At 37.4% G+C, this 23,499-nt stretch overlaps 2 protein-coding genes and 1 long non-coding RNA gene across 6 annotated transcripts in view; 1 reads left to right on the top strand and 2 right to left on the bottom strand.

Moving 5' to 3' along the window:
• Nucleotides 1–9,830, bottom strand: part of LOC131798626 (eukaryotic elongation factor 2 kinase) — a 16,825-nt gene extending 6,995 nt beyond the window's left edge. Inside the window, exons 1-4 of the mRNA XM_059116327.2 lie at nucleotides 9,691–9,830; nucleotides 2,803–3,279; nucleotides 2,319–2,356; nucleotides 1,218–1,389 (exon numbers count right to left, since the gene is read on the bottom strand). Of these exons, the coding sequence (XP_058972310.2) occupies nucleotides 1,218–1,389; nucleotides 2,319–2,356; nucleotides 2,803–3,195 (603 nt within the window). The 5' untranslated portion in view covers nucleotides 3,196–3,279; nucleotides 9,691–9,830. The remainder of the gene's footprint in view (nucleotides 1–1,217; nucleotides 1,390–2,318; nucleotides 2,357–2,802; nucleotides 3,280–9,690) is intronic.
• LOC131798625 (alpha-L-iduronidase-like) lies at nucleotides 9,702–23,499 on the top strand. 4 transcript variants are annotated; one of them, XM_059116324.2, is made up of 10 exons: nucleotides 9,702–10,197; nucleotides 10,369–10,437; nucleotides 11,547–11,755; nucleotides 12,158–12,424; nucleotides 12,990–13,039; nucleotides 13,183–13,666; nucleotides 15,889–16,014; nucleotides 17,846–17,916; nucleotides 18,339–18,451; nucleotides 23,192–23,499. In XM_059116324.2, the coding sequence occupies exons 1-10, from the start codon at nucleotides 9,780–9,782 to the stop codon at nucleotides 23,293–23,295; spliced, it is 1,911 nt and encodes a 636-aa protein (XP_058972307.1). In that variant the 5' UTR covers nucleotides 9,702–9,779; the 3' UTR covers nucleotides 23,296–23,499. The 4 variants fall into 4 exon arrangements, 3 of the variants coding, with proteins under 3 accessions (XP_058972307.1, XP_058972309.1, XP_058972306.1); XM_059116326.2 differs by having other exon boundaries at nucleotides 9,703–10,437; nucleotides 13,183–13,291; XM_059116323.2 differs by having other exon boundaries at nucleotides 9,704–10,437.
• LOC136282788 (uncharacterized) lies at nucleotides 17,491–19,081 on the bottom strand. The gene is made up of 2 exons (XR_010718458.1): nucleotides 18,758–19,081; nucleotides 17,491–18,049 (listed from the first exon to the last, which is right to left on the bottom strand). It is a non-coding gene; the product is annotated as an uncharacterized lncRNA (long non-coding RNA).

Here is a 23,499-nt window from a genome sequence, read left to right as displayed (position 1 = left end):
TTTAGCAGAGCTAAAGGCAATGTAGCTGGAAGCAATAAGGGTGATGTGACTTATGAAAGCATTGGTGCAGCCATGACTTGTTACCAATTCGTCAAAAAACTGCTACCCTAACAAGGCACAGCACCAAGTAAATAGGTCATTGAATGCTGTGATAAAGGATAAAGGTAACAATTGTGCAATTAAAATCAAAATTACCACTTCCTTGATGAAATTGAGGTTGAATCCTAAAAAATTGCCCGCATACAAACAAAGCGAAGAAACATGAAAGTTAAAGTGGCTGTGAGCCACTGAACTCGGAAAATGAATTATGAAGGGGTTTTGAAACTATTGATCCACTCAGGGAAAGGACATCATCTCTCTCAAATTACATTTGCTTACATGGCGCAATGATTTGTGCTTCTTCCTGCAAGTGGAAGGTCAAGAGATCTACCCCAGGCAAGAGCAAGTTCTAGTTTTCCTTTCCTTTCATTTCCCTATTTTTTAACTTATTCTTCAAAAGCATATGTTTCTTCTCTTTTTATCCAGAATGTCACCTATCTCTGAGCAGAAATATACATTCGAGAAGCCAGTTATCAAAGCATAGAGTCTGTCTTTCATTTTGTGTATTTGAAAAAAGGGGAGGTTACAATCATTCCAGAATACAGTTCATTGATATAGTGTTTTTTTCGCAATTGAATGTTCAAATTGCAGATCAACAAGGTTTAAAAACAAGGCTTAAAACACTGAAATATAGGACTGTTTGTTGCCCTTGAAAGTAGATTTATCTGAGTGCCTCATAAGCTTTATTACTGAGCTACAGAGAAGTTGAATAGTGAGCTGAGCCATTACAAGGTTTATATACTGTGTTACAAGCATACTACTCATTGGAAGTACAAGGAGACTATAACATAATCTGTAAACACCTCACTAACCAACAACATTTTGAGTCCCAAGAAATTAAAGCTTTCCCATGTCATTTCAAGGTTAATCATCCACCCATCCCATATCCAGAAATGACTTAACATTCCATGTTGGGTGATAGTTATAGGGGATGATTTTAAATGAATGCCAAGAAAATTCATAATGCAAACGAGAAGCTTTAGCACACAGTAAATTCAGTTTCCACATGACAGTGTCCCATTCACTGATACAGTATTCGACAGTGAGTTTGTGGTCCAAACAATAAACAAAAGGTAAAAAATCAAAATTGAAAGTGTAATTCTAACTATTCATCAAACCTTTTTTGGTGGGTTATGTCTGTTAAACTCTTCACCCCAAAGCTTGGCATCCATTTGCAGTCTAACATCATCAAAATACACTTTTCTGCTCACTTCATCAATATACCTTTTACAAACATAATTAGCTGCATGCTTCCAATTCATGTGCTTTGAGAAATTGGAGAGCTTCTTCCTGTTAGAGGAGGAAATAGTTAAAAACATAATAGGATTTCAAAATATTTCAGTTAATTGACTGATTACATACTCTTTATAGAAGTGGACAGAAATGAAACTAATCTTAATTTTTAAAACACATAAAAATACTGCAAGGCAGTAAAATAGACAAAATTATGTATTAGGGTTATACTTTGTAAAATGGGAAGAAGTGTAAAATATTAAACATCCAAAAACATTTTTGTACTCCATCACATAATACAATGTACTTCTATGCAGGAAAACAGTTGTAGATTAGGCATGAACTGTTCCCCTTTCAAACCAATTTAAAGCTGCCCTAATTTAGCCAATTTGAAACAGATTTATTCAGTTTTAAGTCTTTGGCCCTTCTTTTTTTTCTACCAATAAAGCCACTGCAAAGCTATTTGCAGTTTTCGTGGTCCTAACAAAATTGTTCTGGTAAATAGTAAAGAAAAAGAAGACATTTGTGGTCAATTCTATATGTGGCATTTTGCTGGTTTGTTTTTAGAAAAATTGTTCTCTTGCAGTTATGCATGTATATTAGTATCTAGCATTTTATCACAAATGCCGCAATCTACTATTTGTCATCTGTTCTATGATAGTGAGTTAAGGGAGTAACCAAACATTGTGTGGTGGTAAAAAAAATAGAATAAAACACGAGCCTGTCTCTTCGTTAAATTTTGAACTTCTTTTTGTAATATTTATGTCATTCAGCAATTTTGGTGACATCCTATTGGGAAAAATACCAGATATCATTTGATTTTTTTGCAGGAGTTCTAACTGCAGCCAAATTTCCAATGAACAGATATCTTAAAAATCATGCTTATCTTCTATTAGAAGAGTATGTCTGTGATACCTTTTAAACATAAAGATCAGAAATCAGTCTGCAATGCAAAGTTTTATTGACAATTATCAAACAGTACTTACAATCTAAAGCACTCCCTCATGGCTCCTTGATCAAATGGCTACAGGAAGAGAGTAAATACATCACTTCAAAAAGAACATGTCAGCTTAAAAATCAAGAGGTTATTCCGTGTCAAATATTCTGGGGGTTCAAAGGTCTCAGTATTCAATATGTCTGTTGCCTGGTAATTCAGGTATGATTCACTTCTCTTACTTAATGTAATTAGTTGAAAAAATCAGCAGAATATTTAATTGCAACTTCCAAAGTGATATATTTTTTGCATCATAGTTCAATTACTCTTGAGCAGTTGAGTTGTTGTTTGAGTCTACAAGTGCTTTGAGTCATAGTTTTGTTGGGTTTCAATGGACTACTCAGTGTTAGAGCTACAACTAAATGTACAATGCAAGCTTCCCATTTCTTGCCCATTAGCTGTAAATATAACAATTTGGAGATAACTGAGAACTACATACCATAAACAATAATTCATTTAAATTCAACAAGACTCACCAATAATTCCATTTTGACTCTCACTTCATCCTGTAGCCAGTTTTTTTTCAGTGCATTGTATCGATGTCTTATGGCAACTTCTGTAGGGCACGAGTCATCAATATGAAATTTTTCCCAAGGATCAGGTAAACTTTTAGCCTTTTTAAGAGCAATCTTCCAGCTTAAATGGTGCTGCTGTTTGTGATGAGAAGCAGTTTGACCTTGAAGATCATCAGCACTGGCCTCTTTACTGTTTAGACGAATTTCTCTGTTAGGGAGCATTTCATCATCCTTCAGTAATCCAATTTCACCATTCCAATCATCTGTTGTTTCTTGTTCTAAATTTCCACATCTTCCAGACTCAGGGTCAGTTGTTCTTCCATTATCATTGCTTACACTTTCCAGGCTCTCCATAGCAGACTACCCTCCTTCACTTTACTTTACCATCTTTGAAGAAATCACCATGCTTGACTTCTGGCACTATCAGCATTATATTTTCTGAGAAATTTGCAAAACAGAAAGTGCTTGGATTGATTTTGTTCTTAAATTTCATGAAGTCAGTAATTCATTGTGTTAGATACTGAGAAACCTTCAGATGGTTTCAAATGGGTTCGATTTGGCTGGATAAACTTACACACACAACAACTGCAATTCAACATGGCAAACCCCAACAAGAACTCCAGCACCTCACTTTAATGCACACACATTAAACCACTGATAATACATGACATTTCCTCCCCCTTTAAAATATGTGTCACAAATGCTTCAAGCTACACCAAAAATACATGGTAACAACAAACTTAACCTTTCTACTATCAACAAAACATCTACTGAGAGTAGAAAGTGTTCTTAGCCTTAAAATGTTCTTAAAGTTCCAAGTTAAGCCTCGGGGGCTTTTCTCTCTCTGGCTAGGTATCTGCGCTCAGCTCTTATGGGCATGTTCCTTGGACTGGTCTCACTTGGGTGCTGCACCAGAGATGGTAGTTCAAGCTCTGGAACTGCAACAGGAATCTGCTCTGGAGACATAGAAACTGGCTCTTGAGCTGCTAGAGAGTCTCGAGTTGAGGACTGAAGAATTGGTTCCGCTGTAGGTTTCTGAGTCTCAGTGGGTTGGTCTTGAGTTGTCATTGAAACACCAACACTTGGTGGTGGTGGTGTACTCGAGCCTGACACTGTTGGTGGTGTACTCAATCCTGACAATGGAACTGATGACTCCTCAGGAACCACTTCCTCAAAAGCCTCTCCACAATTTACACGCTCTGTCTGTAGGAGGTGATTAATGTGGACATAACATAGTTGGTGACAAACTCTCACCAGGTAGGTCAATGGTCCCAACCTTCTTATCACTGTGCCTGGAACCCACATCTCTATTCCTCCCTGGGTATTTTGCACATTCACCAAGTCACATGGTGACAGTTTACGCAATTTATCATGACTCTTATCATGCTGCCACTGCTGTATGCCTTGTTGGTTCTGGATGTGCTCTTCCATGTTTGGAAGGAGAATACTGAACTTGGTGAAAGGTTTTCATTTCAAGAACAGTTCTGATAGTGTTACTCCTGTCACTGAATGAGGAGTGTTTCGATACTGGTTGGCTAGTTGGTGTTTCAGTGAACATTTCTTGCTGCCTCCTCTCACACTTTCAGCATGTTTGCGTAATGCTCTCTTCAAGATCTGGACTGTGTGCTCTGCTGCCCCATTGGACAATGGATGGTACGGAGGTACCAGTGTTTGTTTAACTCCATTCTGTTTAAGGAAATCTGTGAATTCCTGGGAAATGAATTGGGGTCCGTTGTCTGAGATCACTTCTTCTGGCAATCCATATGCAGCAAACCATAGTTTCATTTGATCAATAGTGCTTTGAGCAGTTGTGGATCTCATGTGTGCCACCTCTATCCACTTGGAATGGCTGTCAATCAACCCAAGGAAGTAATTGCTATATTTCTCTGCAAAATCAACATGCTCTCCTTGCCACACCTAAGTAGGACATCTTCATGGGTACAATAGTGCACTAGGGAGTGCATTCCGCACTGCTTGACAAACTTCACAGATTCTCCCACTCAACTCAATTTCAGCAGTCAAATTTGGCAACCAAATGTAACTTCGCGCCATTGCTTTCATTGCAACAATACCTGGATGTTCTTTGTGTAATTCTTGCAACAGTCTGTTTCTAAGCGATGGCAGAATGATAACATGCATTCCCCATAAGACACATCCTTGGTCAACTAATAGCTCATGTCTTCGTGTGAAGTATTGTTTCATTTCTTCACTGGTTACATAATTTGGCCATCCAGTTAGCATATAATTTAACACTCTTGCTAGTTCAGGATCTCTTCTGGTCTCCTTTATTAATGTCCTTTGCATCAATGGGCAATTCTTCAAGACCAGAGAAGAAAAAGATTTCAGCCTCTTCCTTCAATCACAAATCATTGCAAGGGAGGCATGATAATGCATCAGCATTACCATGTTCTTTAGATGGTCAATACTCCACTTGGTAGTTGTAAGCCTGTAAAATTACTGCCCAGCATTACATTCTGGCTGCTGCTAGGGTTGGTCTTGCTGTTTTTGGACCCAGAATGGTCACTAAAGGCTTGTGGTCTGTATACAGATGAAACAGACATCCATACAGGTACTTGTAGAATTTTCATACTCCAAAAATAATAGGTAGAGCTTCCTTCTCTATTTGTGAATAGTCACTTTCACTATTTGTAAGTGTTCTTGACGCAAATACAATGGGGTGTTCTTCTCCATCATCCATTACGTGTGAAATCACCACTCCTACACCATACGGAGAAACATCACATGCTAGAATCAGCTTCCTTTTCTCATCATATGGAACCATAAGCTCAGATTTACTTTGCTGGAAAGCTTCTTCACACTCTTTGGACCACTCCCATTTCAAGCCTTTCTGAAGCAATTCATGTAACTGCTGAAGGAGGGTGGAAAGATTAGGAATGAAGTGTCCATAGTAGTTCAGCAGCCCTAAGTAAGAGTGAAATTCTGCTATGTTCTTTGGACTTGGCGCTTTGCTAATAACTGCAATCTTCTCATCTGTGGGATGTCGGCCTTCCCTGTCTACATGGTAACCTAGGAACTCTATACTTGGTACCATGAACTCACACTTAGACTTCTTAGCTAATATGCCATGCCTCTCCAGCTGGGTCAACACCTCATCTAATACTTGCAAGTGTTCATGGGGATCAGTTCTGATTATGATGTCATCAATACAACAACACACATTGTCCATTCCCTGTAATATCTGATCCACAGTTGACTGAAAGAGTGCAGGGGCAGAGGCGATACCATAGGTTAGATGTTGATAGGCATATAATCCTTTGTGAGCATTCACAGTTTGGTATTGTTGGCTTTTCATGTTCAGTTCCATTTGCTGATAGGTGTTTGACAAATCAATCTTGCTGAACACAGTTCCACTTCCTAATGTGGCAAATATATCTTTCATGTCCAGCAGTGGGTAAGGGTTGTCTAGAAGGACCCGGTTCACCAACACCTTGATATCACCACAGATGCGTAGACTTCCATCTTTCTTGGGTACACAGACAATGGGAGAAACCCAGTCACTCTGTTCCACTTTCTTTATGACTCCTAACTTCTCCAAATTGTCTAATTCTTCTTCCACCTTTTTGCGTAGTATGTAGGGAACTGGACCAGCTTTGCAGAATATCGGTTTGCACCATCTTGCAACTTTATATCTGCCTTAAAATCTTTGATGGTTCCCAGTCCCTTGTTGAATACCATTTTGTGCTGACTTAGAACATCAGACAGTGTCAGCCTTGCTCACATGACAGGTATTGTGCCAATTTAACTTCAGTTGCTCCAACCAGTTTCTGCCTAGCAGTGGAGGGCCCTCTCCATCTACAACAATCAAAGGAAGCACCAGTTCCTGTTGTTCATAGACCACAGGCAAATGAACCTCACCATAGACAGGAATTCGGACACCATTGTAAGCCTTCAACTTCATCTTGGTACCATGTAAGGGCCATTGGTTAAACTGCTGATCATACAGGACCCTAGGTAAGATAGACACTGTGGCTCCGGTATCCAATTGCACTTTACAACTCTTATGATCCAACATCACTGACATGAAAATCGGGATGTGTTCATCCTTTCCAGAATCTTTCACTACAAAAATGCCCAGAACTTCGTCATCCTCTGTTTCCTCCTTGACCACTTCCAGGTATTTTATTTTTCCAGGCCCTCTCTTTCTACCAATTGACTTGTTTGCGGTTGTTGAATCATTGCTGGGTTTTGTCTGGCATACACTTGCATAATGACCCACTTTCTTACACTTCATGCATACACTTAAACGGGCTGGGCAAATTTTATCCTTGCTAAAATGTCCCTCTTGACCACACCAGTAGCATCAGCCTAGCCTTTTCTTCCCTTTTTGCTGTTTAGGGGGCCTTGAATCAGGGAATGAGACAACTTCATTCACTCCCAAGGATTCCTGTGTTGAAGATACAGAATCCTGTGCTCCCATTTTCTTAGCCTGAAGGTCAACTGCTTCCATCAACCAAGCTACCTCTTGCACTTTCTGAATAGTAAGATGTTCCTTTGCCAACAATTTTTTTCTTAATTCTGATGATCAACATTTATCAATAACTTGATCCCTGATGTCAAAATCTGAATTTACATAATTACACTTTTGTACTTGCTTCCTAAGCCTAACTATGCTAGGCTGACTGTCTCTCTCCTGTTGAGCCATGCTCCTGAATACATGTCGCTCATACGGTTCACTAAGCTTGGCGACAAAATATGCATTGAGAGTATGTACCACTTTCTCAAAATTGGTAGCCATACCCTCTTCAAATTCTTTCATCAGGCCTGGATCATTGAGCATTTCGTGCAACTCCTGAACCTCTATTCCTGTGGTGTGAAGTAACAAAGTCTTCTTGGGCATCGTTCACCACTCCTTTGGCCACAAGAAAGTATTGAAATGATTGAAGCCATTTCTTCCAACGTAGTCCCAATGCAGGTGAATTATCTTTGCAATCAAAAGGAGCTACACCTTGAATTTCGATATTAACTGCCGCCATTCTTTGTTAGTTAGTCCATCCCATCCTTGTCACCAGTGTTAGATGCTGAGAAACCCTCCGATGGTTTCAAAATGGGTTCAATTTGGCTGGATAAACTTACACACACAACAACTGCAATGCAATATGGCAAACCCCAACAAGAACTCCCCCACCTCACTTTAATGCGCATGCATTAAACCACTGACAATACATGACTCATTGAGTTGGTGAATTGTATGTTTAACAGTAACTGATTGACATGGTAATGCTGATGATGACAGTTTCAAGGAAATAATCTATAACTGCTGCTAAATATTTAGGGTTAATATTACAGGTATAAATAAAACCCCAAGACAACCTTAATTCCCAAAAACCCCTTACTTATTAAAATCCCAGAAAAAATTAAATGTCCATCTCAGAAGGTTTGAGTAGAGTATTTAATTTGAGCATTTTAGATTGTGAGCATAAAAAATATCATCTTACAGTCAAAACCTATGTTAAGGTAATTCCTCAGTATTTCTCTGTATATCCTGTAGTGCACATAAAAATCACTGACAGGTAATCAAGCAAATAAGCACACACGCACTCCGACTTCTTCATGCACTTCTTCAAAGGGAATAAAAGATAGATCTAAAAGCATGCATGAAGCCCATTACTAGAGGATCCAAATTATGATCTTGAAAGGAACAACTTGAGAAATGTTTTGAGTCAATGTTAAAATTTAAATTAAATTTGCATGATTTTCCCACAAATTGTATATCAAATTGTTCAATACCCACAAGACTTTCCACCTCTCATTTTTTTTTTCAAGTGTTACTCTAAAGACCCTTACTTCCAGCTACAGCAAAATGTACCATGAACCAGTGAAATGACACACGTGATTATGCCAGGTACTAGGCATAAATAGGGTAAGTTTGGCCCATAATATCTCTTAAAGAAGCATGGTGACCCATCTTTTTTATTGTATTTTTCAGAACAGACATTGTAAGGAACATTTAAGGAGAGTTCAATTGTCCAATTGTTTTTTTCCTAAAGAATCACCTGCAGCGACACTGTATTAAGCCGTCACCCTGCATGAAGCAGTCACCATGTATCAAGCAGTCACCCTGTATCAAGCAGTCACCCTGTGTCAAGCAGCTGGCGGTGAAAGTCCCAAATATGTTTCCCTTTAATCACTGTCAGTTTCACCTTTATAAAGTGGTCATGGGTGACCACTCAATACAGGCTAAACTGTGCTGATGATTGCCTATCCATCATGATGTTAAAAATTCGAAGTAAGCTCAACCCCTTCTATATCTTGTGAACAAGCCCAAAAGATTACCTTATAGCTCTCCATGGCTACGTATACCATGGTTTAATATTATTTGCTCTTTTTCTTATTGGTCCAACTCAGTATGGGGTCCTGGACTTTTCTCTGGGCCTGGCAATATCGTTATGAAGGTTTGCTATCTTCAAAAAAGTTCCATGAAACGTAGAAGGCTCAAAAGGTATATGTTCAGTTATTCACTCGTACTTCAGACGAACAATTACCGACAGAGCAAGTTCGGCTGACGGTTCAAAATCGCGAGGACAAGAGTATGAAGGACTCGTCAAAATTGATCAACAAAAGAAGGAAAACGGTGGTTCGAACCAATTAAATTAAAAGCTTGAATTATTTGCTTTTTTTACACACAACAAAACAATATTTCGAAAGGAATCACCAAAATTTATACGTTTCGGCAAGATTTCTGCATGACCACACACTTCATTATGCATACTGCTTAAATGCATGGATAAAAGAAAACAATGGCAAAAAAATTGGTAGTCTTTAGGACTGGTAAGGCTTCGCTTTAGAGTGGTATGGGTCATACGGAAATATTTCCCACGTTTCTCTCACCTTTTGACTCTTTTAGACCTTTCCTTCACAACATGTCATGGTGTTGAAAAGATTTTAAGACTTGTAATTCATACGGATCAATTGAAAGAATGGTCGCTTCGTTGCTGGTCGAACCAAACAGAGTTGTAAGTGAAATAAATCATTTAGGAAAAGAGGCTGGAATCAACTCATCACTGCTTTCCAGACCTCACTCTGGCTCGAATTCTGTCAACATCCCAATGCGACAAGCTAACGTGTCCGAGAAATACCGCACGAGTATGGCTGGTGGTAATATGTGCCTTAAAGGACTAGTTTATGTTGTACTGGTTTTGCTGGCAAATAGAGTGGAAACTAAATCTTTCAGTGGAAATGCAGTTGTGGACGCAAGCAAAGTTATTGGTCCATTGGAACACTTCTGGGAGAGCACGGGCTTCTGTCCACCAGACCCTCATCAAGACTTTCACAAGTTCATATTCGCAAATGACGAGCTCCAAAACCTGGCTTATGTGGGTTCTGTACCGAACAATGGTATAAAGCAAGTGCGAATTCACTGGCTGCTAGACCTAGTTTCCATGAAATTGGAAAATGATAAACTTGTCTATAATTTCACATTTCTTGACAAAGCAATGAAGCTGCTTATTGAGAATGATTTAAGGCCTGGGTTTGAACTGATGGGAAATCCATCAAATTTCTTTTCAGATTTCGATGATACTGCTCAAATCTATTCTTGGAGAAACCTAGTGGAAAGTTTGGGTAAACATCTCATCGGTAAATACTCAGAATTTAAGAGTGCATTTAGAATGAAGAATGTAGCATAATCCCATGCTTCCAAGGCCTACAAACCCGGACCGTATTCATGACAATTCCGTTCATCGAATTATCCACGTCAAAGAAAACGAAGAATTACATTTTGGTATTTTGAACATATTTTCTGCCATATCTTGCAAATTCAAACAAAAATGCAGAATTATAATGCAAAATATGTAATACTAAGCATTGTCGAAGTTAAAATACTCTGCAGAACGTTCAGTGTAGGAATATACTTGTATTGCCCCCCCCCCCCTCCACCACCGCCCCCCATCATAATAGCCTTGCAAAGTGCGACATGGGAACACAGAGAGAAAAGACCCAGATAATGTTAAATCAGGATGTTGGGCACATAAAGCATGACGTGATATGTGAGATGAGAAGATAAGATGATAGAAGAGAGTCAAACCACAAGGGTCACACAGTAGACTGTCAATACTCACAGAAAGGTTAACTGTATTGTAAAATACAATTTCTTCTACCCAATGCCATTTCACTTTTCTGTTTGTTACTGTTGTATTTTTGTGTGAGCATCTCATTGTTACTCATCACTTAAGCTCCCTCATGTTGTTTAACAGGGTTTTACACCTTCACTGGTAAAATCTATTTTGTTTATATTGATCTCCCAATCTAGAGATTAACAGCTCTGTATGGGAATCAGATTTCCCTTAGCTGTATTTCTCCCAAGTACTTATTTAATGTTAGACATCAGAAGAAACATCACCTTATGAATGTTTCTGATGTGGTACCACATGTTATATGAGGGAAGTTTTCATCATAGGAGGCAACATCATGTAAAAATAAACTTGCAATTTTTGTTCAATTTTTAAAATGTATAAGTCATAAAGATGGTTTTTAGGATGCATTTCAGAACTAGGAAGTCTAACCATTGAGAATTTTCTTCCTGGTGCACCATGGTGGCAGAGTCAATTCTGGTTGATTGCTGGTTAAACAAAAATTATTATTACATATTTTGTGACTCATGACAAAGCTTACTCTGCTCAGCCAATAAAGATAATTTTTTTGCATATTAAGTAGTTTATGGTTCATCTCTTGTTCTTTTATGGCAGAGGTCTTTGGGTTAGAGGAAATTTGTCAGTGGAACTTTGAGTCATGGAATGAACCAGAGAATAAACAGCATTTTGATGGTCTCCATGTCTCCACTAAAGGATATCTCATGTATTATGATGCTTGTTCTGAAGGACTTAAGATGGCCCATCCATCTCTGCGACTAGGAGGGCCTGCCACAGGGTACCCAGACAAACATCCTATATTTTGGGTAATTACCTACCTGTGAAACCATCAAATAGTATTAAATAATTAAGGACTTGTTCAGATAATATCATTTTGTAAGTAACTATTACAAATAGAGGTTTGAGTGGTTTTATTTCTACATCTGCCCTGGTTTTAACTTTTTGTGAGGTTAACACTATCTTTAGATTAAATTTGTTGTTTAGCATATTGCCTAATCATAGTCTTAAGATTTGGCTTCAAAATGTGGAAAGGATAACTACTAACTTTTAATGTTTTAGTGTACTGGATGGTTTGCATTTGGAGAAAAGCAATTGTATGGTATATTATGATAATGCACAATTATGATATATGGCCTGCATTTGATAGATAGAGTGCAAATAATTGACTTGTTTATTTAATTTGGTCTCCTTTGGTCTTTGTTTTACAGTCTCTACTGCAACACTGCAACAATGGTACTAACTTTTTTACTGGGCAGAGAGGAGTTAGACTAGATTTTATTTCTTTTCACATCAAAGGTCAAGGACACTCTTTAACGATTTTACATAATGAAACAGTGGTTATTGGAGAAATTGCTAAACTGATTCCAAAATACATAACTACACCAATATATAATGATGAAGGAGACCCTTTGGTAGGTTGGAATTTAGCTGAAGAATGGAGAGCAGATGCAACATATGCTGCTATTGTTGTCAAGGTGAGAGAAAAAGATCATTGCCTCCTTTGTAATGCAATGCCACTTTTTTGTGCTAATACGACATTTGAGATTTATTACAGAGTAAGTACATAGCAACATGGAATCTATTTGTTAAGCTGTGCATGCTAATTTCTAGTTTTATAGCCACCTATCAAATGTCTTTTCGTTTACTCCTTATCTCTGTTTTGAGGTTCAGGTTTTAAAGTTTTAGTGTTTGAAATCATTAATGGTTTTATTTGTCCTCAGTTAATCCCATTTTATGTTTGAAAATGACACTTTCTTTTTGACAATAAGGTTACTTGGCACTCCTAGTTATGTATAAACCTTAGTTATTTAATTTTGCTTGGCGTTTTTTTTCTTTTTGAAGGAAAGATAATGTAAGATCGTGTGATGTAAGCCAATCCTTCGGCTTGGGTGGTAACTTTGTTGTAGACTGTATTTAGTAATTAGGTTAATCAGTACATAAACTTTAATTGAAGAGATTCTATCAATCTCACTGTGGTGTGGCAGAGTAAATCCAAGTTCTAAGCCAATGCAGATGAACTCATTTTTACAATATTTGCAGATTCTGGTTCAACATCAGGACTGGTTCTTAAAGAGTAATTTCAGCATCAGGTTTGTGATTAGTGATAGTGAAAATCATTCTATCCTCAAGTTTTTTTTTTTGATTCAGTAGTCCCTCCAGTGTTATGCCTGACCAGATTTGAGTGTAAAAGAACAAGCTTTTCTTTTATGATTTCTGTTTCATTTCTCATTAGATATAACCTCTTAAGCAATGATAATGGATTTATTAGTTATCCTCCAGTCCACTTCCGTCAACGCACATTACTGGCAAGATTTCAAATGAACCATTCTCATCCACGGAAGGTAGAATTTGTTAAGAAACCAATTTTTAATGTTATGGGGTTGCTAGCACTGCTAGGAAATCAGCAAATTAAGGTTTCTTCTTTTGGAGAAAATGAAGACTGTGGAATTGTGGCGAGTATTTTGAAGCCTCAAAGACACTGTGATACCAATGATTGGGAACTGGCAGCTGTGCTCTACAACAGCAATGATACATCTGGCAGAACTTCTGTCTCAGAAATAAACTTAACTGTTTTGAACTTGCCATTGAGACAAGATGTAGCATTTGTTGTATATAAACTGGATAATGAACATGGAAATCCATTTCAAATGTGGAAGGAGATGGGTTCTCCAAAGTTTCCTTCTGATGAACAATTTCATATGCTCCGCCTTCATCAGGTAACCTAGCCAGTGATGAAAATTGATGTGTGATATCAAATATTCCTAAGGGAAGAGCAATGTAATGGGATAGTCCCTCAACAAAACCAACTATGTAGACACAAGTCTATTGAGTAAAAGAGGAGGTGTTATTTGAATGGTGAAGGTCATCTTTTAAGGTAGAAATTCTAATAGATACTATAGGTTTCAATTATCTTTGAATACAAGAGACTCCAACCAAAACAAATATGCAAGATTCTAAAATTTTGCCCACCCAGTTAGTGGTGAATTTTTTTAAAAGACATTGAGACAAATTTCAAGAGTAAACAATTTCAATTTTCTTCATTCTTTCAAAAGCATTTCAGGAAGAGGGCAACTAATGGCCACATCATTTGAGATAATTACTCAAAGTTGCATGTCATTGACACTTCTTCTTTGTCATCTTATCCTTAGAAAGCAAGGAGCTTGTTGTGAGAGATGAATTGAAATTGAGTTTGAAACCAGCTTGATTGCTGGACAAAAAATTTAAGTTTCAGTTACAAAGAAAAGAATTAAATAAAACCATAGAAAAGCTGAACACTGCTCAGTGCAAGAGAGTCTTAGGATTCAAGATATGGTTGGAATGACAAATTGAATGCTAATCCTAAGTGGTTGAAATTGCAAGGCTATGAATATGTCTACTAAATCTCCAAGATTTATTTTTCCTAGTCAGCCTGGATGATGATATTGGAGGGGGTTAATGTTAAGGCCAGCCCTAGATGTAGTGCAGGGACCAGTCCATTAGAAGTTGAATGTGACTAAAGCCCAGGTGTGGGAAGGATATGGTTTGGACTCCTCAGCCTATTATAATTTTCTGCTGTTGGTGGAAAGGGCTTTTAAGCCTATTATGACACTATGCTGATTTACCTGACTAGCAGTCAGGCTTATGCCTTGTCACTGCTTAGCTAGTGGGCTGAAATGCAATTTATGGAGGGTGATATAATGTTAAAAGCATCATATTTGGGAGGGGGGTTCTTTCCTAAGTTTTTTTTTGCTTAAATGTTGGCAATATCCACCTTCAAGCCAGCCTGGCCAATGAAATGCAGGGAAATTGCGTAAGCACTAAAATATGGAACGACCTAAAACCACCTAAAACCACCTACAACCACCTACAACCACCTACAACCACCTACAACCACCTACAACCGCAATACAAATCTTGTAAAAATTCTTTAAATCTTTTGCTATTGAGGGAATACAAATATAATTAGCATGCTCTTGCATTTCATTTTGTGAGATGGTTGATTATACAGGGAACCAGGGAGAGTAAGATTTCAGGGGGAGGGGGAGGTTTTGTTCAATTCTAATATTTCATGTGTGTGATGTGTTGTCGTCTTGCCTTATTTTAGACATTTATGCCTTGTTTTAAATGGTTTTAGATAGTTTGCGAGTGGCTGTAGGTGGTGGTTGTAGGTGGTTGTCAAAATTTTTTAGGTGGTTTTAGATGGTTGTAGGTGGTTGTAGGTGGTTTTAGGTGGTTTTAGGTCATTCCATGTTTTAGTGCTTATAGGGAAATTGAAGCCAAATCTGGTGTCCATGGCCAGACAATGGACATCTTTTGGTTTTTGTTAGCTTGAAGGCAGGCTCAGCTCTGGCCTAAAACAGGAAGGAGCTTAAAATCAAGTATACCACCTGGAAGGAACCCATTAAGGTGTACTTAAGGGTGGGTTGCTAACAGCTGTGTGTTTAAAGCTTGAGGGTGGGGAGGGTAGGTTTTGGACTTATTGGCCAATGGGGTTTACTTTGTGGATAAAAGTTATTGTTTTTTTATGGGAGAGTTCTTCTCAGCCTATTGTTGTCTTGGATGACAATGGTAACTGCCCCCTGCTATTATAATAGTGATCTTGCCAGTGGGCTAGATCACTGTAGTAGGGGGATTGTTACTTTCCCAAGCTGGGGCCTTGGGAAGGGACTTTGAGTTAGTTCTGCCATTGGGTATGGGTTAAGGTTTCCAGTAGGTTGAATCCACTAAATTGCACTCACTACATATTACAGTCCATTTATGTCAAGATGTTACCAACTAAATATTTCTTGGCATAGGCCTTAAAAGTCATTGCTCTGAAATCAAACTTGCAATGAGGTTACCACAGAACTATTAAAAAAGAAGGACACACACACACCAGGTCAGTTCCATAATTAAACAGTTGAGCACCTTAGTGCCAATCTGTTTGTTAAATGCAGTACTAATTAATTTTTATGTACAGGAACCCATTAGAAGTCTTGGTCCAAGCATAGTCTCTTCCAGTACATTGAACCTCCATCTAACCCTTCCTCTTCCTGGAGTAAGTTTGTTACATGTTTGTGCAAAGACTGTCTCAGCCCCTCCAAAGGTGAGATATACCACTGGGAATAATATCAAAGTGCTTCCAGTTTAATTGGAGCTGATTAAACAAAACCAAGCAATGAGAAAGATTGATAATCTAGCCAATCTAAGCCATACAAAACATGACTTTTAAGATCGAAATCTTTGAAATGTTCTTCAAATATAACCTTTAAAGGGGTACTGGTGGTGTTTATTCAAAAAATTTTTTACTAAATAACTTCTTTTATTATGGTCAAATTTCCTTGCCTTCTGTGACACTCCACATTCTAACTTACCATAAAACTGTTGTAGAATGGAAAATATGTGGTGGAGCCTACTAATATTACATTTTATTAACTAAAAAAAATGCTTCTTATGTGTTGAGTCATTAATTAGTAATCTATTTAATCAGATAAAAAACAGATTTCTGAGTTTTTCAAAGGCAAGGTCACAATTCATAACAAAGAGGGGGTCAATGATACACATGTATGCACAATTGAGCTAAATGGTCAGAATATTCTTCAAGCCAAATTTTTGTCAACAGGCTGAAGCTATTAACACTTTTGCTTCAAAGTCTGGCCAGTTCTTATTAAGGTTCAGTTTGCATTCTTGTCTCACTATAGTTTTTAGGCAAGTTTTCATACTGTATATTAATGAAAGTAGACCAAACTAAGAAGCATAAATGTTAATTAAAGCTGCACCCTTTCAATGGATATGATAATATCAATGACATAATTGTCTTCAGTATACTTCAGGGTTTGACCTTACTATCAAATTATAATAATAATTTGAGTGTTTTCAGCTCGATGGTCTGAGAGGCCGGGGTTTAGGTGCGTGTAGGGGGCATCTGGACCACTTTCTATTTGTATTATATCCAAAAATTTTTGGGGATGAGTTTTTTTGACATTTAAGTTGCAAATAACACCTTGTGTCATGCATGTGGGAATGTACCCTGTCCATCCTATTAAGGGCATTGTCCCTGCATTATTGAGTGGAGGCAGAGCGACAACTTCTAAAGATGCATGTGTGGTGTGTAAACACCAAGGGTGCTCTTAGAACTACACAGCCTGAAGCAATTGCACTAGCCTTCAAAGTGGTAAATACTCCTGACCATTAAACTATGCATCCATGAAGTCCTCATTTCCACACCCATGTTTGCAAATCAGGTTCTTATTGGACCTGACCTACACAGAACTCTGTCTTGTTTGTTCAGCTTCATAGATTCAGCTTGACATTCCATCACTTAATGATGTGTGATTAGTTCAATATCTACAATCAGCAGTTGTATATAAATAATAGCTTCTATTTGGGGATAAAATATGCATGGATATTTGTCCATGGACATTATCTGCTCTAAGATGTGAACAGTTTCCTGAGAATGAAGCCCAAGGAAAACTGTGGGCTTCGGGGAGCAGATAATCCAGTGATGATTAAATGAGCATATTTTTGCACAAAGTAGACTGAGGCTATTGTGTTTATTATCCTTCAAATTTTTTGCAACGTGCAAAAAAAAGTTTATGAACAGCTTACTGTTTGCTGGTAGGGTGTTTTCTTTAGCCTATTCTCTAGTATGACTTTGTGAACAAAATTATATTTCCCTTCTGTAACAACCATAAATGCTCTCTCTTCTTGAATTAAATTTCAAACAAAGACTTATGGTAGCAGACATAGGGTTTGAAATTGGGGAATATCACTTGGGTGATATCCTTGAATATCTCCCAGTTTTAGCTAGGGGATATTCTGTCACATGATGCATTTAGACCAATTGTGCAGGAGCAAGAATATTTAATGGATCATAATTAACTATAGTGAGTGGGACTCTGTTAGCATACTGTGCTTTTCTTTGTTTTTCACGACAGGTTGAAGGAGTGAGACTCATTTCTGTTTCTCCATATGAGGTTCTTGTGGTCTGGAAGGATGTACCATCAAGGTGAATAAAAATCCTTGCTGTGCTACAATCTGTGACAAAATAGTTCACAAATTCTGCAATAGTATGACATTTTTGTTCCTGATACCCTTAATTTTATCCCTCTCTTCTCTTGTCCAGTGTTGCACTATGTTTTCTGTGGTTTTTCAAAAATGGGGGAAATAGATATTGATACAATTTAAAGCTCATTTGAAATATTCCCATCATTATACTTCTATTAAAGTGGCCAATTCTTACATAGATTGTTTCTGTTATGTGTATCAAAGTTCTTTTCCAAGTGAAATTTAGTTTTGTCAGGCACTATTGAAGTCAAAAATTTTCAAGTACATAGAAGTAAGGCTTTGTCCATTTGTGATCTCTGACAGTGGTTAAAATGGACCATAGTCACTCATGCTAATTATTTACTACATCCTAAATGGTTGTAGATGCATCACTACCTTTGAAGTCCTGTACTCAGAAAAAAGTCCTGGTGGACCTTTTAAACGAGTTAATGAAATTGATGTTATCTTCACAAGCTTTCATCATATGATGTCTCAAGGTAAAATATGCCTACATTTCAGTAGTTATTTTAAACTAGCATTGAAAGGAACGTTTGATCATGTGAATCTGCATAGCAAGTCTCTCTGAATTTGGTCATAAATCATCTGCGCTATGCTGTTACACAGAGTAAAAACTAAAGTTATAATCAAGAAGTACTACGAATACAGGACATTTCGCACAAAAGACTTTTCGCACAAGTCTTTCAGCACAAGTTTTGGAACGTTCGCACAATTCTTAGTGGTCATTATAAGTGAGAAACATCAATATAAAAGGTATACTAATTGATACTGATAAGACATCTCACCTTCACATGTCACTTTCAATAAGATCCAACGGCGAGAACGTAGACATTTATTTACGTAATAACTTCAACTAGATCGAAACGCTTGTGAACACGATCACTATTCTTACTTGAAGAAAGGAACAAATCTTTCTCTCTATGAAAATGTAAAGAACTCCCTATTCGAACGATTACTTCTTTTACTTTTCCTTTGTTAAACGAAAAACCTTTTAGTTTTGACAGTACATCATCCACTACAAACAAACGAACATGACGACCCAACACTAAGGACGCCATGTTGATTTCGAAAGTAATTGTCACCAATCCTCCCTCCTCTGAAGTCAAAGTAGAAACCTGCAAACTGTTTCACTTTTATTTAAAAGGAGAAAAGACCTATTTACAAAATTTCTGTGTAAATATATAAAATTCAAGTTCACGGCCATGTTACCCGACGAATCGGATGTCGGTCGTTTCGCATACGAGTCGATTCGCGTACATCGAGGTCGTTTCGCCTACACGATCTTGGTCGATTCGCATACATCGAAGTCGTTTCGCATACAGTTCGAATCAACGACATTAAAGTAGATTCGTATACACAATTTGAGTTGATTCGCATACAAAAAGGTCGATTCGCCTACCCAATCTAAGTTCGAAGTTATTTTGTATAGCGAACATTACTCAAGGTGGCTTACTACGCGCGCCAGGACTTTCTTTCTAAATATTGCTCGCATTGATAAAAAATGAACTCTTAAAAAACTCTTAAAAAGCGAAAACAAGTTTCAGCAAGCCTAATCCACTTTAAACTAATTTCAGAACACCAAAGAAAACTTCCAAATACCTTCTGGTCATACGAGTTGGTCTGGCCGAAAATAATATTGAAACTGCTAGTGCCCAGTCTCCGCTTGTTTATTTTTATTTTGGCATTCATGTACTGTATAGCAAACAGTAATTAGAGAAATAGAAAACATTTTTGAGCATGTAACTAAAACTTTAGAAATTGGAGCTACGTCATAGTTCGTATATCTTGAAAAAATTAGCTTAACTTTTCAAAATCGTCATTTCTTCATCCTCAGTCATCTTTGTTCCTTTTTGTTTTAGAATCACCCTAGTGGTGTTATCTTCTTTAACCAACCATTATTATTTCCCAACACTTTAACCATAATTAAGGTCATCCAAGAAATATCGTGACGTAGCTCCTTTAAGGTTAAAAGGAAAATCACGCAACAACAGTTTTATAGTATAAACAAAAGTATTTCATTTCTTCTAAATTAGCGAGATACAAAGCAGGAACAGGTGCGTGACTCTGGTAGTCACGCGTCCTATAAATAGTTGTATTGAAAATAATGTGTCTCAGATTAAGGAATACAAGGGAGAAAGTCTGTATGTCAATATTGTGTGTGCATGACAGTGTGTATGTTAGGGAACTATTTACAACTTGCAAAGTTTACCTAGCTATCGAGAAATTACATGTTAATTAAGGTCATCCAAGAAATATCGTGACGTAGCTCCTTTAAGGTTAAAAGGAAAATCACGCAACAACAGTTTTATAGTATAAACAAAAGTATTTCATTTCTTCTAAATTAGCGAGATACAAAGCAGGAACAGGTGCGTGACTCTGGTAGTCACGCGTCCTATAAATAGTTGTATTGAAAATAATGTGTCTCAGATTAAGGAATACAAGGGAGAAAGTCTGTATGTCAATATTGTGTGTGCATGACAGTGTGTATGTTAGGGAACTATTTACAACTTGCAAAGTTTACCTAGCTATCGAGAAATTACATGTTAATTAAGGTCATCCAAGAAATATCGTGACGTAGCTCCTTTAAGGTTAAAAGGAAAATCACGCAACAACAGTTTTATAGTATAAACAAAAGTATTTCATTTCTTCTAAATTAGCGAGATACAAAGCAGGAACAGGTGCGTGACTCTGGTAGTCACGCGTCCTATAAATAGTTGTATTGAAAATAATGTGTCTCAGATTAAGGAATACAAGGGAGAAAGTCTGTATGTCAATATTGTGTGTGCATGACAGTGTGTATGTTAGGGAACTATTTACAACTTGCAAAGTTTACCTAGCTATCGAGAAATTACATGTTAATTTAGCGCTGAGTGTATTGTCTGGACGGTCCATTAAGACGGGCGCATTCCCTTAAAAGCTGCTGTGCGTTTTTTCTTTGGTGACTAAAAGCGTCCCAGAGAGCGAAAACTTTGGCTTGGAGAGAACGATACTTTGCCCTTTGGATCCTTTTAAGTTTTTTCTTGGAAACTAGACGAATGCGTTATGCTGTAAGGCGGGCCTCTTGATGGAGGAGGTCAAGCAGCATGTAGAATGGCATATGCCACTTTCCTGAGGCACGGCGGTGAAGCCCATGATGCCACCCTTCTATGTCATTGTTACTTCTAATGGCCATCATGTAGACGCTCCATGAATCCTCGGTTTTGAATCTCAGATTAAAGAAATTACACTCTTTTTTTATCAAGAACCTTTCTTAAAAGAAGGTCAAGGTTGAGGTTAACCAAAATTTTAAGAACGAAGTAAGAACAATCAGTCGATTAAATAGTTTTTATTTTGCTCAATTCTTATTTATAAGAGTTACAAATAACTTCAACACTCGACAACACCATCGAAGTCATCTAAAGTCTGATGTATCATCAAGGCAGCTGACCAGGTATGGCAAGGAAAATTTATTAACACCTGAAAGAACGTTTGCAGTAACAAACCGCAAAAAGCATATAAACAACATAACAAAATTCTTCTAGATATAGTGCATGACAAATTAAACTTGAACTTAGTCTACGCGCTGTCAACGCGTTCGCTGTGCCAAACAAAAATAATGCAGGACGCAATAACAACACGTGCATATCGCAGGGTTGAGGTTAAGTTTATAGCTATCCTGTTAGAGTTTCTTTTTTTTTTTTTCAATGTATGCGAAACGACTTTGATGTATGCGAATCGACCAAGATCGTGTTGGCGAAACTACCTCGATGTATGCGAATCGACTTGTATGCGAAACGACCGGCTTCCGACGAATCATGCAAATTTTAACTCGCTACTCGGTCAAGACTCATAGAAATTTAGCCCTTTCCTGCATTCATTTAAGCTATAGTACTTCTAAATTTCTTTATTTGTTTGATCTTAAGCTTGTATGATTACTTATCGAACGGCTAGCGTATAATCTTTGAATTATTTTGAATTCTTGAAACTTTCGTGAAATCATTTGTTTACATCACGGTCGCTATGACGCTTATCGATCGATACTGAACTCTCCATCGCTTAGGTAATTGTTATTAGAATAATTTGAAAGGTTACATCTTGATAGATGTATTAAACTTCTCGATCTTTAAAATGATTACAGATCGAACTTGTCTTTCTACAAGATCACTATTTACTACCTACACTTACACGTTCAAGTTGTCAAATCACAACACTTGCACGTGCCGACATTCGATGTGAATCACTCTCTGAATATCGAGTTATCACCGTTGAACTGTTTTTGCTGTACGTATTACCAGTATGCCTAATTTTCATTATATAACGAAGATATGAGAAGCAAGTTTTCAATAGCTTTATTTGAAACTCTTACAGATCGATAAAACATACTATTTGAAGGCGATCGAACAAAGAGGGAAGACTGGTGACAATTACTTTCGAAATCAACACGGTGTCCTTAGCGTGGGTCGTCATGTTTTCATGTTAACTTTATAGTGGATGATACTGTCAAAACTAAAAGGTTTTTCGTTCGACAAAGAAAACGTTATAGAAGTAGTCGTTCGAATAGGGAGTTCTTTCCATTTTCATGGAGAGAGAGACTTGTACCTTTCCTTTCTTCAAGAAAGAATAGTAATCGTGTTCACGTGCATTTTGATCTAGTTGAAGTTATTACGTAAATAAATGTCTACGTTCTCGCCGTTGGATCATGTGAAGGTGAAATGACTTATCAGTATCAATCAGTATACCTTTTATATTGATGTTTCTCACTTATGATTATTGTGCGAAATGACCACTAAGAATTGTGCGAACGGTCCAAAACTTGTGCTAAAACACTTGTGCGAAAAGTCTTTTGTGCGAAATGATCGGTTACCAGTACTACTTGTAGCTGTAATATAGTTCGAGTTCTCATGTTAATTATTGTTTTGACCAACTGTTATGATTGTGCCTGTTCTGCCTTTCTGATACTGAAGTTTGAAACTGATTTTGAAAAAGCACCATCAACAAGCGGAAAATTACAGAAGGCATGGCAATAGTGATTCTTAATTGATTTTTGTATCTAAAGGATAATCATTTCTGATCAACACTGCCTTATCGTACATGACTGGAGACTGTTTAAGTTATCCACTATCAGATTAATATAACTTGTTCCACACAATTATCACAAGGCAGCTATTACTGTGGACTACAGCATTGTGTGAGATATTGAATAACATCAAATGGATTTGAATAAATTGTTGGTTTTGCAGCAGACAGAAATAATGTAGAAGGCTGGTATTCCATCGTGGCTGTGGATTACTGGGGAAGATACAGCCCTGGTTCAGTGCCAATCAAACATAACAAGACAAAATAATGATGTCATATTAACCATTTGAAAGTGAATGAATTTTGGGACTTAAAAAAATTGAAATCTAGTTTTTTCAAATATCTACCTTAATATCTGGCACAGTGAAACTTTGTATTATCTTGTACATTAGTTTCATGTTTAGTGTATGACTTAGTTTGTACAAGCTCAACACTCATAATTTAAACAGAATAATTAAAATGGTATTTTTCT

The sequence above is a fragment of the Pocillopora verrucosa genome, chromosome 8, assembly GCF_036669915.1.
Source record: "Pocillopora verrucosa isolate sample1 chromosome 8, ASM3666991v2, whole genome shotgun sequence".
NCBI lineage: Eukaryota > Metazoa > Cnidaria > Anthozoa > Scleractinia > Pocilloporidae > Pocillopora > Pocillopora verrucosa.
Note: the sequence above shows the minus strand (reverse complement) of the source record. Positions and strands in the feature narration are given on the sequence as shown.

Coding starts and splice junctions, on each gene's coding strand:
- LOC131798625 (XM_059116323.2), top strand. CDS start 9,780: ATGGTCGCTTCGTTGCTGGTCGAACCAAACAGAGTTGTAAGTGAAATA. Junction 12,425..12,989: donor ATGCTGCTATTGTTGTCAAG/GTGAGAGAAAAA, acceptor CAATATTTGCAG/ATTCTGGTTCAACATCAGGA. Junction 13,667..15,888: donor ATATGCTCCGCCTTCATCAG/GTAACCTAGCCA, acceptor TTTTATGTACAG/GAACCCATTAGAAGTCTTGG.